The 20,702-nt window shown below is 37.4% G+C and overlaps 2 protein-coding genes across 2 annotated transcripts; both read left to right on the top strand.

Annotated features, from left to right (window-relative positions):
- Positions 1-738: 738 nt before the first annotated feature.
- LOC131954980 (uncharacterized) lies at positions 739-9,675 on the top strand. Its single transcript, XM_059318842.1, has 2 exons — positions 739-4,162; positions 7,375-9,675. Exons 1-2 carry the CDS (start codon positions 1,391-1,393, stop codon positions 8,830-8,832), a joined length of 4,230 nt encoding a protein of 1,409 aa, XP_059174825.1. The 5' UTR covers positions 739-1,390; the 3' UTR covers positions 8,833-9,675.
- Positions 9,676-13,866: 4,191 nt separating this feature from the next.
- On the top strand, positions 13,867-20,512 carry LOC131954979 (putative ankyrin repeat protein RF_0381). Its single transcript, XM_059318839.1, has 3 exons — positions 13,867-14,064; positions 16,278-16,484; positions 16,875-20,512. The coding sequence occupies exons 2-3, from the start codon at positions 16,295-16,297 to the stop codon at positions 19,844-19,846; spliced, it is 3,162 nt and encodes a 1,053-aa protein (XP_059174822.1). The 5' UTR covers positions 13,867-14,064; positions 16,278-16,294; the 3' UTR covers positions 19,847-20,512.
- The last annotated feature ends 190 nt before the right edge of the window (positions 20,513-20,702 follow it).

Below are 20,702 nucleotides of genomic sequence, written 5' to 3'. Positions count from 1 at the left end.
AACCCGACCCCACCCACCCCCTCTCCCGTCCCATTTTGGGGAGAGGGGGGGGGGGGGGGGGGAAATCGGAGTCAAGTTAAAAAAAAATTAGGGTATCTTTGACCTTATAATTATATAAAACATAAACATCATTTACGGTGTTAAAATGTAGCCCTCCCCACTTTACTATACACATCGCAGAACCCCCCCCCCCTCCTATCCCTAGTTAAGGGTGGGAGTTTAGATAACGACTAACTGAATTCGTCATTAGCTTTATGTAATCTCTAAGGCAGGTTGATATAAAATGTTATTCATCATTAGGGTTAATTTAATTTACATTATAATTTAATATTATGTTCATTGTTAGAGTTTATTTAATGTACATTAATCTAATAATAAGCCCGTCACTATTGCTTTACAGTGGCTAGTGTACAGTGTACACTCTGTTCTAGGCTAGGCCATTGTCAGCGTACACAATACACAATACACACTAGTACGCTTTTTCTTCGGTGTGCCATCACACCCGTTTTTAATCAACCAATCAACATCTTCGTATCAGATAACCGTCGCTGTTAGTCATTTCATCCCCTCTGTTTATAGGTCAGGCGAGTTCACCGCGCTCGATCTCGCTCGGCAGTGGGTTGTCTGCCCCTGCTTGACAGTAGGTTGTCTCCCCTGCCCCTGTTAATCTCCCCTTGGTGAACCGCAGTTCACTGCCCGCTATAAATAAACAGTGTCAACATTGAGAGCTTACATAATCTCCAGCCATTAAATTTAATCTACTGGTGTTTTTTTTTTCTATTCTTGACACAGGTGATAGTAAAGGCTGTAGACAAGTGTGTGGATATGTAAAGGATGAAAATATCAACAAGGACTAATCTACCAAGTGCTTTTCTTTTAACGGATTTGTAACAAAATTCAACATGTAAAAGCGCCTTATCTTGAACATTCGTTGTGATATAAAACTTGAATTCTGTGGAGTTACTATTAACGATGTTTAAAAATAGCTTTTAAAATATTTTTTTTACCTGAATAAAAAAATAAAAAATAAAAATTAAGTGATGGTGAAAAAAAAAGCAACAACATGAAAGCCCGAAGTTGATTACCGCAGTAGAAAGTAATCGATAAAAGCAGTTTCACTTCGATTAAAACGTAATGTGTTATCTTTAACGACTTGGAAGGCTCGACTTTGTGTTGATAAGGTTGTATTCACAAGGTGTGCTATCCCGTCTAACAACGGTTGAAGGGTTGTGTTGAGATGTGACCGGATGTTTTAAGGTTACATTCTTTTCAACATGTGGATAGAGAATTGTGATTAGAATTGGTGCTATGGTTAACATTGCGAAGGATAGCACGTATTTAAATTTTTTCTTTTAAAGTGACTGTGATTTTTTTTTTTAATTTTCAAACAATGGCAAAGCTTATACATTTGTTGTTGGTTATATATTCACTTATGTGTATGGTTTTGTGTGAAGGTGTTAAAACACCTTATACAGTCGATGGTGTTGTTTCCGACCAACGTAATCAAGGACCAATGTGGACTTATGGGAAAAATGTTCAGTTTCCATTTTCTTCAGTGGGGAAAATTCTGGGAGTAAGTGATAAAGACACGCATTCTCCAGTGAGTATTGTTACAGTTAGTGACCTACATTCGGTTGAAATTAGGCCAGAATCGAAGAGTAAAATTTCCGAGGTCAGTGACATCGAATTATCGAGAATTCCTCGCATTGTGGAGTACCGTGATGTGCTATCAAAGCCAGGCGACGTGGCGAGTCTACGGAGGTCTAGGAGAAACGAACCGGAAGTGACACAAATGAGCTCTGTTTCAGAGTTTAATGGCGTTGGCGGGGACGTCACAACGGCAAGCGGCGCGGAGACGTTGCCTAGCGGTGACGTGTCGAGTGACGTCCCGAGTGACGTCCATCAACGTGAGGCCCCAGACGTCGCCAGTGGCGTGACGACCAAGACGTACACGCCGGCGGAGACCGGAAGTACGGACGGTGGGGTGGGGACGACCTTGGACGATGCTGCTCTCGTGACCAGCAGCAGTCACGTGACGAATGTGTTGGTCAGCTCGTCTAAGGATACATTACAAACCACATCTGATGTTCTTCCGGTTTCTGATAAGGTTGACCCACTTCCGGTTTCTGAGAAATTGCCACCAACTGCAGTGTCTGACACGTCTGATCCTCAACCAGTAACTGATGACGCTGCAGCAACTGTGGACAAATCTGATCCAGTAAACAACTATGACTCGTCTCATCCGTCTTCAGCGGGTGATACGCCTGCTACACTATCGCTATTAGATAAATCTGATCCACCTCAAGTATTATCCACATCTGATCCACTTCCGCTTCAGCATAATTCATATCCACTTCCGGATTCAGGAAAATCTGACCCACCTCAAGTATCCAAAACCCCTGATTCAGTTCCGCTACTGGATAAGTCTGATCCACCAACAGGTTCAAGCAAATCTGAAGCATCTTCAATATCCACAACCCTTGATCCAGTTACACTAAACCCTGATCAACCCCATGATTCAGGGAAAGCTGACCCACTTTCAATATCCAATACTCCTTATCCACTTTCGCTATTAGACAAATCTGAGCCAACCCCAGATTCAAGCAAATCTGACCCGCCTATAGTAACTGATACATCTACTCCGTTGCCACTATTAGAGAAATCTGATCCACACTCAACATCCGAAATAACTGATCTCTTTCCGGTACCAGACATTTCAGCATCACCTTCTACACCAGACGATAACATATTAATGAATGACGCCGCTGTTTCATCAACTCCCGCCTCTGTAGATCTTGTCACCGAAATCTTCAACGTAGGGGACATCATGTCGTCATTATCACCTCATTCATCAACTCACACAACCGACGAGAGTGTACCAGCAGGCAGACTATCAGAAGATATTTCATCGCCTTCAGAAGATATTCCATCACCTTCAGAAGATATTCCATCACCTTCATCAGCACAGGACGAAACACCAACACACACTACCAACACAGCCGAAACCCCAACACACACCGCCAACAAAGCCGAAACTCCATTCGCACCACACAACGACACACACACCCCTCACACCACCATATACGACCAGACTCTCATACCAGCAGCCAGCAACGAATCGTCTGCTCACACTTCTGGCTCGTACACAATTCCACTCCAAGCAAAAGATAGCCACATGGTAGACTCAGCCAAGTCTTCAACAACGCTGGATATTATCATCACCCCTTTAAATTATACAACTTACTATCACCAAACTGGCTTCGTTACTGAGGCGTCGACTACAGATCAGGCTTTATCTGATAGTGAGGTGACTACTAAAGATTCAGATATATCAGAGACAGCACAAAATTCTACTGCATCAGTACCTAACGATGGTGTCAGGAATATAGAGGAGAAAACGACTACCATGGAGTCGTTTGATGACGATGCGTCTACGACGATATTAGTAGATGTTGGCGACGATGCCACGACGGCAGACTTCTACGATGATACAACCCCAGTATCAGACTTCTACAATGGTACAACCATAGTGTCTTATGGCGATTACGATACCTCGACAGTCTCCATACCTGATCTTCACTCCCACACCAACCCACAGACAGACCCACAAACCGACCCACAAACAGACCCACAAACCGACCCACAAACCGACCCACACACAGACTCACACGCCAACTCACACACACAATCTCAAACCAATGATCTACACGCGTCAGCCCCTGACCCAAACTCCACACAGACCTCCCCCCGCCCTGCACACTTCCACGAGTTCACATTCCTGGAGCCCGGCCCCAACTGGCACCACGCCAAGCACGTCTGGCAATACGCCTGGGAGATCCACACCTACACCCTGGGATGCCTCTTTGGCCTTCTAGCCCTCTACACCCTCCTCAGTGTGCTCAGGCTCTGCCGCAAACAGCGCATGCTCCCAAAGAGCTACTTCCTGTCCACCAACTTCTTCGTCTGTTTGGTGAGCTCCACTCGAGCCTTCTACATGCTGTACGAAAGCTACAATTCCTACGCCAGCTTCTCCCCGAGCTTGGACTACTTTCTGTACACCATCACCTTCCCTGCGCTGACGTCAGCTTTTGGGCTGGTTGTGTTTGCTCTTCTGGAAGCAACGGGGATGCAACTCTTCCGACCAGCATTGCAAAAAATACAGGCGAGTTATCTTTTCATTTTATATTCTTTTCGTTACTAATCAACATTTTAAAATATAGATTTTACTTTTTTTTTCTCAACACAATTTTTTTTGCATGGTACATAAAATATTTTTTAGTATGAGATTTGATTTATTCAAAATATATATCATTACTTTCTCTTCCCAAAAATTTTAGTCAAAAGACATTGAAATTGAAGGGTAAAAAAAGGGTTGGAAGTTTAACTTTCTGTTTAAAAAAAAATATTATTTGCCCTCGAAAAAGAAGACAATAGCTATCTCCGTTTTTATTGTATATCAACAGTTGCACTCAGTAATTTAGTAACAAAACCCAAACACACAAGTAACGTTGTAACTAAATCCTCCGTCCGTTCCCAAAAACAAAAAAACAGTACAAAAATATAAAACGATGCTTTTAGCTAATTAGCTAAGTTTGGAACCTCAAATTTCCCCAAAAACACAGAACCGATGTCTTGTTACATTATTCGCTCAACCTTAATCCACAAACAATCCCCCGAACCAAACCTGAACCTGCACATAATCCCTTTAACAAGTCCACGTTCTGCGATTAATCAACGCAACAAAACCTGAGCATGTAATTAAATTGATGGCACTAAGAGATAATTGCTGCTGAAGTGTATAAGTGATCCCAGCGGTTTAAACGCTGTCCTCTTAACGTTTTGAAATAATGCCAAAATGGCACGTGCATCTACTTAACAAAACAACGACACACATATGTTATAGTCACACCCACATACAAAAGTATGTACTGAACTAGCACGCTTGTAGATAATTAACACAACGATGTTCACATTTACCTTAAGACATGAATCTACCTAACAAACATTTATTTATAATCAATATACACCAACATTTTCACATTCAAACAAAAACACATGCACTAAACGAACACGCATATTCACAACCACACAGTCAAATCTACACATGCCCATCAAACACACACACGCACGCACATAGGCCTACATCCATACATTCACATTTAACACGGCATTCCTACTTAAGTAAACACACACATACACACACATATTCATTCACGTCGAACATGACATTCCTACTTAAATAAACACACACACACATATATATGCACACACACATTCACATCTAACATGACATTCCTACTTAACTAAACACACACACACAGACACACATCTGACATGGCATTCCTACTAAAGTAAACAAACACACACACGCACATACACACATACACATTCACATCTAAAATTACATTCCTCCTTAAGTAATTACAAACACCAACATATATACATACATACATACGTACACATCTAACAAGACATTCCTACTTAACTAGCATACATACATGCATACACATTCACATCTAACATGGCATTCCTTCTTAACTAAACATACACACAGACATACACAAAGAAACGCACATGTATACTTTTCACAGCCGCTATTACGCCCAACATATCCTCACATATCTCTTTAAAACCTCGAAGCCTTACATAAAAACCTGCACATTTTTCACTGCTCACCAGCATCGAAAGCAGACACGTGATGAAAGCCAGCTCACCAATGCCAAGTGTTATCGCTAGTTCAAGGCCAATAAAAAAAAAAAACGCTAACTCTGGTATTTCCTAGAGACTTTTTAAACTGAAGCCACTTTTTATACGACGCATTTAACACCAGCCGGCAATAAAAGCTTGAAACATTACCGAATTTAAAGCTGGGATCTGTTGTCTTGGTTACGCCCAGCGGTTGAGGGGAGGGGTGGGAGTGGGGCATTACGTAATGGCGTCACTTTTTTTTTTACAAAATAAACATACAGGGGTGTCATATTTTGCTGAGATGTGTATCAGTGTGAATTTCCTCAGATACAATTTTTCCATACTAGCTGGGTGGGTTTTTATAAGTAAGTTAAAAGAGCAGAAAGATGCACAATAAATTAAAAAAAAATTAAAATGAGATTATACCCTACTTTATACGTATTTGTTCGATTTATAACAAGTATGCAGTTGAAATGAAAACGAGCATTAATATTGGTTTTGCTGTGATAAAGTAGCATTCAGTTCTATAACTGTATGCCCAACCGTCTTTATTTCCCCAACTCAAGACAGGTACCATTTAGAGCTGGGTGAGCTCAGAGTAGTTCTACGCATTCAAAAACGTGAACCTATGTTTATCTGGCTATTAATCAAGAGAACTGCTACTCGACCACGCCTTCTCAATAATTCTTTTCCTAAACCTCCCCTAACCCCAAAATAGCAAACCTTGAAGAAAAACATATTTGCAATACTGTCTTGCGTATCGTTTAAAAGCCTTCATCATTTCAACAGTGTAAACGAAATCAGCGTTTTAAAACAATTACATTTTATAAACCAAATATCAAGTTTCGTGTCTAGCTCAACAAAGTTTTCAACAAAAACAGCAGACCCCATTCACTAACCGAATTCTTCGTTTCTCTCTGTTTCTCCCTCCTGCAATAAATAATCTTAATCTCCACGCAGATTCTGTTTCTGCGTTGTCGACATATCGGATGCATTAGTGAAGCGGTGTTTATTGTTCAAAGTTTTAAGTTTTATACACGAGTTTTCACTTATCTGTACTTGAGTTCTCTCCCCTTGTTTGAATTGGTTTATTTTTAGATCGAGGTTTTAATGGCTCACGTAGTGACGTCCACTTTATTGTACTGTGTTTTTACATGGAGGCCTAAGTCAGTCAGAGTAAAACATAATGCCTTTGTTAAAAATCAAACGTGTTTTTTACTTTAAATAGGCATGATATTTTATTTAAAGTTGTATTTTTAAAACACTTACATAATATAGCAAGGGTTTAAATTCATTGATAAACATAGAATATGATAATTGTGTTTTTTTCTCTGAATACGTGTCAAACAATTACCTATCCAAGGTAGGTCATCTGACCGTCCTTAACCTACACTTGACCTAAACTTTGGCCTTTTTTTATCACTACAGTATTACGCCCTGTGTATCTCGAAAAAATAAATCAGCTTTGTTTAGACTTTCGTGCACACGGAAACATATTTTCCGCCAAGACGCACTTAATCCCTCTCTCATTGAAACGTAGAATCCATTAATCTTTTTAATTATGTTTATAAACTTCCATTCTGACTCCCGTGCCCCATTTATCACCTGCATATAACACGCTATTTACCTATGGTTTACCATCACTCAATTTAATTATACGTATTTTTCGTTTCTTTTTTTTTCCAGATTGTGGTTGGCATTATTGTCGTCCATTTGGTGCTGTCTCTTGCCACAGACGTCTTGGCGGCGCTCCAGCCCGGGACCCAAACCCTACGGGCAATGCTGCTAGTTTGTCATCTGTTCTTCCTAGTCTGGGGGCTCCTCTTGTTCTTCGGCTACGCCTACATTTTCCGGAAGTTGTACGCGCATGCGCTGAAGAGCCAGAAGCACGCGACCAACGGCTCCCCGACTGACCACTGGGTGAGCACGGTCAAGGTCAGGAGCAAGTTCACGCTCAGTACCGCGGTCAAGGTCATGTTCTTCACCGCTATCTGCGGCCTGGTCATCGTGGGGTTGGAGATCTACGCTGTCGTGGATGTGTATCGGGTGTTCACGGATGATCGACCCAAGTCCTGGAAGTGGTGGCTGTACCACACCGTGCTGAGGGTGTTCGAGTTCCTGGTGTGTGTCACCATCAGCTACGTCTCTTCGCTGCCGTGCAGGTATTCAAAAGCGGTGGACACATTCTCCTGCGGCGTGCTGTGCGCACCGTGCAATGAAATCCTGTGCTGCGGGAAAACCCTCAACAACGGTACCAGCCATAACAGGTCTGGCAGCTTCATAGACTGGCGACGCGCCAGCCAGGACCAACCCGACTCTAAAGAAAAATCTCGTGTCAAAAACAATGGCATCAAGTTAGGTAAATTAAAAAAGAAGCATCGCTTCACCGAAGCTGAGACTAGACCAATCATAAGCCACCCGCATACTTATTCATCCCGTCCTGCGTCGTTGATATTTATAGAAAACGGGACTGTCCGATTTCAATCAAACGACGAGATTAACATTCTCGTTCCGGAGCACGAAGACACCCATAACATGAACACCTTTCAGGTGCGAGACACCATGGGCTCATACACCACTGGTGTCAACAGCGAGGACGAGAGCCACAGAGATCTTTCTAGAAAGAGCAGCTTCACGAGCGGGGAGTTCTTCCGGGCTCCGAGCTCGCTGAGTCTGGCCGAGAGCCTGGGCAACGAGATGGAGAAGGTGTTTGAGAGCTTCCGGGTCGACACCAGCATGGAGGACGAGGGGTTCGAACCCGGGCCGAGCCGGGACGACGGGCACACCGTCACGTCTTTTTCCAACTCTGGAACCAAATCAACTTTCTTGAACGACATATCTTACGTAATCTCAGACGATCGGATGGTGTATCTCTCCGATGACGACGAAGAAGAATATTATCTCCACAGTAGGGGGAAAACCAGTATCGATGATACTGAAGGTATACTTCCCTCCAGGGGCGAGAACTCACCTCTGCTGTCGTACAAGGGAGACAACCCACACGACAGCGACTACGAAGTCGAGTTTAAAATGACCGCAGGCCTAGAGAGGAAGCCGAGCGTCGGTCAAGGTCACCAAGCCGCCATTTTGAACTCGTTGTTTCGGTCGCGTGAGACGGGGTCGTGTGAAAACATAGACGTGTAGGGCAACTGTTGATGACGTGTAGCGCAACTGTTGATGACGTGTAGCGCAACTGTTGATGACGTGTAGCGCAAGTGTTGATGACGTGTAAGATATTTGTTAATGACAAAAAAGACCTTTATAATGTGAAACTCGTTGGTTATTGAATGATGCGCCACGCTTCGGCTGATGACGTATAACACATTTGTTGATGACGAGCAGTACCTTTGCTTCCAAGGTGTAATGATAACATGACGTGTACCACATCTCGTGATATGATATCAACACAGCTGTTGAAACTCTTGTGTGACGTTTAACACATTGTTGATGACGTGTATAACACTTTTGATGACGAGAGTCAGAAAATAATTGACATTTAATAAAACTTTTAAGTGCTACCATAACTGTTCAAATGTTAACATAATTGTTTAAATGTTGACTTAATTGTCTATACCCTTTTAAACACGGGATGTTCTATTCATCTCTGCCGAATGTTGTTAACCTTATCCTACTATAAAAGCACATTGTTTATGTCTAACATAACACCAATTTTATAAAATTGTGGCTTTTGCTACACTGATGTTGTGTCCAACAGCAACCTAAACACCACGATCAAATTCATTCGTGTGCCTACGCTTGATCTCTTTTAATTTCTGATTGTTCTGCTTTGTTAGCTAACATCTGCACACCTTACATCTTACACAACATGTAAGCTGGCGTTGGTTAAATGTGGAGCAGGAGTTACTCACGTCCACGGGCTTAGTTGAAATGTAATTACACCGAGACAAAACAATTACTATGCCAATTCTTATTATATATTTATACACATACATATATACAGTTTATATATATATATATATATATATATATATATATATATATATATATATATATATATATATATATATATATATATATATATATATATATATATATATATAATTTGAGGCAATTTTTATTGGTCATTTTTTAAAGTCAATTTAAACATCAGTAACGATTTTAATTATTGAAACCATTGACATTAAACAACAATTACAATTTAGAAAAAAAAAACACTTAAAAACAGTGATCAATGCCACATTTAAAAATACATTGTTTTGACGTTTTTCTAGTCTAGGTCTTTGTAAACTGTACGCGGTCATATAAATAGTTAAGTTTGACTTGTGGTGTTTTATTTTCGTGTAGTCAGCCCATGTCTTTCCATTCTCCGTCGTGTTGTTTACATACTTGTAAAGACTCGTGAAGGGGGATAACTGTCGTATACTGCAAGTTAAACAATGGTTGTAACATTGAATGAAAGATATTGTACTGTAACTTTATTGTAACTGTGCTACTCTCACTGTTCGTGTAAAGATATCTATAAAATGAGTGTAAAGTTATCTATACAATGATTTTATTGCTATTGTCATTTTAATTGTATTCAAAAGAAAACTTTTAAAAATATGTACATACTTTTTTAAAAGACAGTATTATTAAATTTTTAATCTGAGATGCATTTTCCTTGTTTTTCATTTGATGATAATCACGGGTGTTTTGTAAGTAGTGCAATAACCACAGTTATACATGTCTAAATATAAATCAACGAAAGTAAACTTACACAACGCCAATGCACGAACTAAGTCGGCAACGGACGTCTGTTATAATGCCGCACCAGCCACAAGATATGTAACCTATCAACTTTAAAATCTGCATGTCACATTAAACACAGAACTACTCGTAAAATGGAGAATGGTATTAAGCGGGAAGAACATAGAAATGGCCTTCAAGGGAGTGGGGGGTGAGTCGGTCGTATGGTAGGGAATACGACTACAATTGCGAAGCTATCGAGTTCGAATACCGGACTCTAGGACATCCATGTGAGCTCATTTTAACTCAGAATGTCAACTAACACACGTTAGGAGAGTATAGGCGGCTGTGCTGATCACATTATACCCTCATCTGCCGATGTCACAGAAACAGATGATAGGTGAAATTTACTTCACCTGCCCAATGAACTTACTTTCGTAAGTACATTTTACTTCTAGAAGATGGCAGACAAATATATATGGTACAAAATAATGAGTTAGTTTTTCTGCTAGAGGAGGTGGCAGGGAATGGGCTTCAGGGGGAGGGGAATGGTAGTAGTGTTCCCCTGAAGAGATGTCTGAAAGAAACTATGCACTTACGTCACGCGACAGAACATACAAGATCCCGAAGAAAATTTGAATCAGAAATTGTTGAAGCTATATTTCAGATTTGAGGTTTAAGTTCACGTAACAAATCTATTAAAAAATATTTCAAAAATACATATCCCGTTCTGTTTATTATTTTATACGGCTTATTTTAATAAGCAGAGATAAAAAAATCTTTTGCAGATATAATTACAATTTAAATTTAAAAAATATAAATACCATAATTTAATTGAAATATGTTTCCAAAGTAAATATTTCTTGATTCTCAAAGAACGGTAACACCTGCTAATTAAAACCTTAGTGTTTATAAAACTGCTTACTCCCCCTTCTTATTCTTTTAATCAGAAATCTTCAAAAAGGTTTATAATTTCCACAAAAGCATGTGTTGTTTTAAGACTCCGCAAGTATACTCAACCAATTAACGATTTGAAACTTATGTAAACAATTCAGAACCCGTCAGCCGACGTAGAAGAAATAAACAACACACGCAAGAATTTAAACCAGTAACGCTACCATTAGCCTAGATAAAGGTAATTTGGTACAATGTATAACATCACCTGCCTCGTTGGAATGTAATTCTGGTTCTCAAATGGCACTAGGATTTACATTGATGTCTAATTATTTCCACGATATTTATATTACATTCTGAATGCTCAACACGACACAAATAATTAAACTAAAGCCATTTGTACTTGCTGGCAGATGGTTATAAAAAAACAGTATTGCGATGACGCTAGTTCATGGTAGATGGTAGAACCAGGCTATAGCTTAGTTAGCTTGTCACAGGCTTTTTCTCCTACCTATTTCATGACACACACTCAAAACAAAAATCAACCCTTGTTCCGTCAATTTCCATAATTTTATTGGTTCATAAGAACATTGCCTTCACTCCCAGACATCGCCATGTTGTTCCCGCCTTATATACCTCTCGCTTCCTTTCCTTAGCGCATGCGCACACCCACCTTTCATTTTAGATCCATATCTCCTTTTTTTAAGATACACACTCGAAACATACATTCATCTACATTTAACTGTTACATAGCTAAACAGACCAATGGATATACAGGAGCTGACTGGTCACGTGGGACGGTCAGCTGACCACTAAAGCGTCGGTCAGTAGTTAGTTCAAAGGAGTTAGTGATAGGTAGCCAATAGAGACGGTCGGAGATATGTAGAGTTAGGTATTTAGGTAGAGGTAGATAGTGTTAGGGTTGGTCATGGGAGTGCGTAGTTGATAGTATAAGTATATAACAAATAGTAGGCCTATATACTAGTTAGGTAGGCAGTTGATTGTGTAAATTTGAATAAAGAACATTATATTTTGACATGGACTGTGTGTTGGATCTTCTCTTCATCTTCATTCACCCCCAACCCTCACAATGTTCGGGAAAGTTTTTGTATTCAACTCTCATCCCATGTCTGAACAGAAACTCGGCTTTGTCGAAATCTCATTCAGAGTTTCTTTCAAGCATTTCCCTACTCCTCCTTAGCATGCCTACAGCGCCCGTTTCCTACAATGAACTTTTTCAAAACGAATTGTGTAGAAGATCTATACTTTAACCATCGTCTTACTCCCTTCCCCCCCCCCCCTCACATCCCCCCAGGCTCCTGAAATACTTCAACCCTCGGTGTCTTTCAACCACAAATGTTTTTTTAATTATGATTCAAATGACAGAATCCGAAAATTCTTCTATACTACACAAGCTTGCATCTGTACGTGGTTATTTCGAATATTTCATCTACATTCACACATTTTAAATGGTTATTGCAAACATTTTATTTACATTACACATTTTAAAGTCGTAATTGCAAATATTTCATTTACATTACACATGCCTGTATTTTTTATTGCATCACGGTTCTTTTAGCTATTCACCTTCACCTTATACAAACCAGCGGATGATTTGGGCACATAATCTCTAACATTATCACACCTGAAGCCATCTAAGTAAGTAATCATACACATTATTAAGATTTTACGCTACTATTGTAAAATGTTTGTTTCTATAAAAATAAATCATTTTACTGTATTTTTATTTTAAAGTTTTAAATTTTAAACACACCAATAAGTTCATTAAGAAAATTATTGTTTCACGTTCGTAGAGTTGTCCTGAGACGTTTGTGCTTATCGCGCGAAGTTCATGTAGACATTTTACTTCTTGGTTGGTAAGTATTTTCTTCGTCGAAATCGCAGCTAGAATTTTAAAAAAAAAATGTGTAGTAGTATTAGAGTTTGGCTTTTCGTGTAGTGGGAAAAAAATTATGAGAATATATTTCGGATTATAGTTTCCTTTCACCTAGGAAGGTAAAGAAAAATGTAAGAACAAATAGTATAAAGATAAATGAATTTGTGGAAAAATAGTGTCGGCTTTAAAATTAGTTTGATCGGAATACAAATAGCACATAGGTAAATAATTATAAGATAAGTACAAATAAAAATAAAATAATATTTTATTTACTTAACAAAACAACACCAAGTTTAATAATCAGTTGAATCATTATCGATTTAGTAACGATGTTTCGATGTTAAGTAATGATTAGACTGAATTTTCGTTTTAAAGAAGCAAACTTGGTCGTAAGTGTAGGAGTAAAAATACACCTCATAGAGTACAGACATACTTTGTAAAGCTACATTGTATTATTGATATTCTTTAGTTGATATTAGATGACATACTGTTATAACCAGTTCCGCTTCTCTCCCAGTGTGTACAGTATGGCAGCTTGATACGCTTCGGTGAACACACGCAGGTACACAGATGTATTTTTAGAAATAAAATTATTTCAAGTAACACAATTGCTGTCTCACCTACGTCACAGAGGAATGTGATGTGACCGGAATAACAGCTTTGCATATAATGGGTTATTTTAAAGACATGTTTTCAGAAACAGACACGGAAGTTTTAAAGTAAACTATTTCTTTATAGAGTAGAAATGACATAGTGGGAAATATCATTGAGTCATTGCAAGGTTATTCATACAACGAGCGTTAAGATTCTGTAAAAATGTTTGGGTTTGTCGTTATTTATTGCAAAAATAACATTGAATATTGAACTAAGTAGATGGCGTTTAATAACCTGGATCTCAAGTAAGTTAGTTTGTTCTAACTTGGTAACAAATCTTGAAATCTCATCATACTTAAGAATGTAATTAATTATTTAAATACAAGTTTTAAAATATTATTTACTTTTCAATAGTGAAGCATTTTATACCTTCACTTATTTAATCGAAAAAAATAGCTTCCAGGATAAGCTCTATTCAATGCCATACATTAAAAACATATAAGTATCTGTAGTTTTATTACATAGAACAACATAAACACTTTGTAGGAAGTGTTTCAAATGTATAAGATATCTCTATACTACTAAAACTCGAGTTTGTTTACATGTTTGAATATTTATTTGTTGTTTTTTTTTGTTTGTCTGATTTCCTACTGGAGAGAATCTGCACTATTTGTAGAGCTGTAAAATAGTATGTAGGTAGAGAGCAATTTTTGTTTTCAGACAAACTGTTAATCACAAATTTATTTAAAGACGTTAATTAATTTATTGATTTATACATTGGTAGATTAACCACATTAATTATAAAAGTTTCAAACAGTGGCTTTACTTTGACTGAATAGTGACGTCACATGATTTGTTTACGTTTTACATCAACAATGGCGGCTTCCATCGAAGAAGATTGTGTTCCCATTCCAATGTTTAACGCGTTTAAAAAAGCTAATTTTCTGTCGGCTATAACTTTAACAATACGGCAATTTTCTATATGTATTACGTTCCAACCCTTATATCAATTTTCAACTGTCTTTTTCATTTAATTTTACAAAAAAACTCTCTAGATCTACAGATCAGTTGTCGAAGGAAGAAAAAGTTATGAATCTAGATTCTAGATCTAGATCTAGATCTAGGTCACTAGACTGGGCATGAATTCTGGATCTAGACTTAATGTAAATTCTACATAAAAAATCTATTTCAGACTTTCATTATATTTTATAAATCTTTGTTTGTTTAGCTATGCAATTGGCTAATTTAAGATAAAATTTAATTTGAAAGTTACTAGACTTAGATCTAGATCTAGATAGGACCTACGCGCGTAAATCAAGTTGCATAAGGAGACTCATAGTAATAAGTTATACCACAAAAAACAATCAGTGACGTCACAAGTCTAGCCAGCTAAGTTGTTAATGTAATAGGCTTTCATGCGTGTCGTAAGGGTTCTAGACATATCACGTCAAAGTTTTAAAAAAAATTCAATTTTTTTTTATGTGAATGATAAATTTGACTATCTGAACTTGGCGGGATACAGGGCAGATGAAGTAGAGTGCATCTGTTTCTTTGTCCTAAGCATATGAAGGGATAGTGTGGTCAGAGACATGCTCGGCCGGAATCGTTTTTTTTAAACGATAAAAACATGTTGTCTGAGACTTGTCGGGATACAGGGCAGATGAAGTAGAGTTCATCTGTTTCTTTGTCCTAAGCATATGAAGGGATAGTGTGGTCAGACCTATGCTCGGCCGAAAATGGTGCTTTTAAAAGATAAAGTGACCGACGTGATGTTATTTATGGATGACCACCGAAACTCAGAATTATCTAACTAGATAACGGGTAGTCTAGTAATGTATTCAATCTCAATTATATATATTGTTTTTTTAAACCTAGACATTAAATCTAGAATCAATTTCATCTTACTGACCAGCCAACTATGTAAAATTGAAAAATCGGGTCCTATAAAGCAAGAAATGAGCAGCTGTTGTAGTTTATACGATGATGAATAACCTTCCTTGACTTCGAGTAGATATGTTGTTAAAACTTTCATATTACCGTGATTATTACCAAAACAACTATCATAAATATGGAAAAATAGTGTTTATAATTTTTAATACTTTTAATTAAATTCAAAATCACCTATGGTTGATTAATTTCTCAATGGTAATGAGCAGTTTGATAAAGTGAGTTGAATATTCTGAGAAAAAGTATAAAACAATAATCAATTACATAAAAAAGTCAGTCATCAAGAAAAGTCGATTGATTTCGATTAGAATTTACGAAGTAGACAGGTGGATCATTGTTTAACTTAAGTAAGAAAGCTATGGTTATTATTTAGGAATACGCTTTTCAATTAATTGTGTAAACTTCAAAACATTCTGTTTTTTATGTGTTAATGTTAACAGTGTTTTAAAATAATGTTTTTGTTAAATATTAATGTTTTGTGTATAATGGACTATTTTTTCTATGCTTAAATTTGTACCATTAAATTCAAATAATGTATTAGTTTAATGTTAAGAACCTTTCTGCTCTTCAGGTAATTCTGTTCCCGAAATGCAGCGAAACGATTCGAGGAAAAAAACGACAAATCAGAACAGTTTGATTCCCATTGATGGTAAACCACAATATACATGCAATCAACCAAAATACAAAACGTTAGAAGTAGAGTATCAATCACACTCTAGCCAAGAAATAACTATTGGTGGAACAAAAGAGAGTAGTGTAAATACTCCAGCTGCACAAGGTAATTTACTACATATATGATATATTATACATAATAAAGCAAACTGCTGAATCTGATTCACCTAAAGAGTTGCTTGAATGTTTTAATCAACTGATACACAAAGAGAACAAAGTTAAATGTTTAGTTTTTGAAAATTTACTGGCAAAAACATATTTATTCTATGTATCATTCAGTTTTTTGTCTCGGTGTCACCCGGTGCAGTCCGCATCCCCGCCCTCGCCTCGAGACTCCTGTGAACCCACCCCCATTAGTGTTATTTAGGAATATTCAAGAAAGTTTAGGGAAAATCACTCTCGCTTTATTGCTTGTAGTAACACAACTTTGATAGGTACACAATAGGTGATATGCTACTTTATACACAATTTTATTTATGGTTTTTTTACTCTTCAGCTAATTCCAATCTCAAAATGCCACGAAAGAATTCGAGGAAAAAAACGAAACCTCAAAACCGATCGATACCTGTTGACAGTAAACTACAAAATAAATGTAGCTCGTCGAAAATAACAAATTTAGAATTTGATTCTACAACACATTCAAGTCCAGAGTTAACTACCGATGGAACAAAACAGTGTAGTGTAAATACTCCAGTCGCACAAGGTGATACATTACACATAATAGAGCAAGCTGCTCAATCTGGCTCACCTAAAGAAATGCTTGAATGTTTTAATCAACTGATACACACTGAGAACAAAGTTAACCAAGAAAGTTTGGACCAAGGTCTTCTTTTGTCTTGTAGGTATGGTAGAGAGTTTTTGGTTCAGATTCTGATATTTCATGGTGCTAATATTGAGACAAGAGACGAAGATGGCAACACACCACTTTTGATATGTGCTGAGAAAGGTTTCACTGACATAGCTCTGTTACTGGTTGATAAAGGCGCTGATATCAACAGTTACAATAAAGACGGTGACACGGCACTTTTACTTTCTATCAAAACATCCGGGTCTTCTCATCTGATAAAAACACTTTTGGAAAAAAATTATTTAAATGTCAGACATAAAAATAAACATAAACATGACGCTTTGATGAAAACCATCGAAGTCCTAAACTTTCCATTTTTTAAAAAGCTGCTAGCACATTTATCGAATACAGGTAGATATACACTAAAATATTATGCTAAAAGTGAACCCAGCTTTACAGAAATTGTTGATAGCTTAGGTTTATCATCATTTTTATCAATTTTAATCCAGTATTCGGATATTGACAAATCAATCCTGAAAACAGCTGTTTTAATTAAAGATATTTACACAATAAAGCTTCTCTTATATTCTCAAGTTGTTGATTTTAGGAGCAACCACAGAGAAGTCAACATTTCTGTTTTGCCAGAATTCCTCAACTTTATTCAGCATAGTGGTCAAGAAATAACTAAACAAGATTTGAATATTATTAAAACATTATTAAAAGCTGGAGCCCCACTGAACTCTGATTACAGAGGAAATGAGCACCCATTGGTAACAGCAGTAAAACTTGGCTGCTATGATTTAGTGGAAATGTTGTGTCAACATACACATGAAAACTTTTGTTGTTATAGACAGTACACTCCCTTAGCTTTAGCGGCACAGATGGGACGATGTGACATTATGAATTTGTTAATTAAATACGGTAAAGGTGAGCTAGATAAAAGTTTAGCACTAAAATCTTCTGTTAAGCATGAACAAATTGAAAGCGCAAAGTTACTGGTCGAAATCGGAGCTACTATTCATTGCGGGGAAGCCCTCGATGACATTATAATAAACAACAGAGTAAAATCTTTTTTGTTTTTAAAAGAACATTTCAAGTATGATGTAATCTCTGCGATAAAAAACAAAGGGACACAGTTTCTGAACCTCGCAGCAAGTAAAGGACATAAAGAGATAATCAAACTACTGGTAGAAGAAGGAGCAGATCTTAATGCAAGTTACAACTACAAAACACCGCTAATGTCTGCGGTTGACCCCTCTACTATGGAGCTATTGATTAAAAGCGGTGCAGATGTAAATGCAAAGGTAGAGAAATACAGCGCTTCATTTACAATTTTTGATTGTATTTTAAATGAACACAAAGAAGGAAAAATGCGTGTTAAATTAGTAAACATGGTAAAAGTACTCATAAACCATGGCTTTAAAGTAAATGTCCAAGACAAAAAAGGCAACACTCCATTAATGAAAGCTTCACAGAAATCGAATATGGAAAAAGTGTTACGCTCTCTGCTACAAGCTGGGGCAGATGTAAATAATCAAAATAACGATGGTGAAAGTGCACTACATTTAGCTGTTTGTTGCAAATCTATACTTAATGCGAAAGTTCTTTTAGAATCTAAATCAGACATTGATTTAAAAACTAAAGACGGAAAGACACCTCTGTTTTATGCAATATTGGAACGATATTTAAACATGATAATTTTGTTAGTAGAAAACAATGCGAATGTGAATTGTGAGAATAATATTGGCAATACACCTTTGCTTTTCTTATGTTCTGATTATGTTAATGACGTTGATGTTATAAAGATGTTAATTAACTATGGTGCGTGTGTCAATCATCACAATAATAAAGGGTACACACCGCTGATGGTTGCTGCTAAGAAACAATCTTTTGATATCTTAAAAATCCTGTGCGAATCAGGTGCCGAGATCAATTCCGTTAACGAAAAGGAAAAGGAAACTGCTCTTTCTATACTACTCGACATGCCTTATAATAGAAATATTGTTCTTTACCTGATAGCAAAAGGGGCAGATTGCTCATGTGTGAGCCCCGCTATTATTCATCAATTAATTGTTAAGAAAGAGTTCAGCAGTTTGAAGCATATCATAGCGTTAGGTTTAGGACCTGCAGAGATAACTCCTGAAAGTTTTGACCCTGGAGCTTACGATAATACCTCCAAGCCTAAACTAGCGTCACCATTTGTGGTATCTCTAAGCAAAGGATATGTAAAAACTGCACGATTTTTAAACGACATTTGGTTTTTAACACTGTCTGACGTTTCAAATAATGCCTTCTATAAACAATTTAGGAGCTTACTTGTAGAAAATGAACTCATTGAACGTTTGGAGTTTCTAGACGAGTACCTATACCAGCCCATGTCTCTACAGAAACTCAGCTTTGTTGTCGTGTCGTCTGCTGTAGGTTCTGATGCTGGGAGAAAAGAACGGGTGGCAAAACTTCAAATTCCAAAAATGTTACAGGACAAGCTAGTATTTCTAAACGCCACAAAGCTGGAAGCTGAATTGGAGGAAGACAGAATTTCAACATCTGATGGCTTAGTCACAGATCAAGTTTTAAACGCTGGTGTACACAGACGCCGCCATTTCTACAGTGACAATCAAGATTATTATTCGTCTGATGATAATGGCTATGACAACACGGACTATGACTCTGATTATTAACAAATTATTTTAATGTCTTATTTTTTTTATAAAAGGAGTAGGCCCTATGTCGTTATTAGAATTAAGAGCAGAAAAAAAATATTCAGTGAAACTGATTATGAAAGAATGTACTTTAAATTAAAATAAAAATGTATTTTGAAGCTCTGTTTTATAACTTAGTACAGTCTCATAAAGTTACAAACATCAATAGATGCAATAGTTTGAAAACAAGCAAAAAATATGACTCGACACAAATTGAACGTACAAAAATCAAGCCAAAAACTGCTGTGGATAAGAAAGAACGTCTAGTGGTTAGCATAGGTTGCAGCCTCAGGTTTCTAAACAGTTTCAAGGCAATGAAATATTGAATGTTTCACTTTCTCTAATAAGGAATATAGTAAAGTATTGTAATCGTGCTAAGTTAAAAATCGAGAGTATGCATCCTTCTGAGTAAAATGCAAATTAACACATTTTACCATCTTGTGAGTCAGTGTGCCTATGTGTATGTGTCTTGTATTCCGTCCGTTAGACCCTCTGATCTGTAAGCGATAACTTGAGTATTGTCTCAGGTGGTTGAACTCTGATTTAGAAGTATAAACACAAATAAACGAGACGGGCTATGGGAGTTCGCTCCGGTTGTATTGTTATTAGAATGAGTAATTTGTATTAAATGCATTTAAATATAATTATGTGCCTTTATAATTTTTTTTAACTTTAAGGAGCGTTTGCCGCCCAATTAAAACCATAACTTAATCTTAAAATTGTATGTTGTGGAAATGTATTCAATATTTCCCTATTTTAAATTTTATCTAGACTACCCGTTATCTAGTTAGATAACTGTGGGTTTCCAGGGTCATCCATAAAAATTACTAGGCGT

The sequence above is a fragment of the Physella acuta genome, unplaced genomic scaffold, assembly GCF_028476545.2.
Source record: "Physella acuta isolate Inbredline_101_S28 unplaced genomic scaffold, ASM2847654v3 ptg001045l, whole genome shotgun sequence".
NCBI classification, from domain to species: Eukaryota; Metazoa; Mollusca; class Gastropoda; family Physidae; genus Physella; species Physella acuta.
This window is presented reverse-complemented; position numbering and strand designations above follow the sequence as displayed.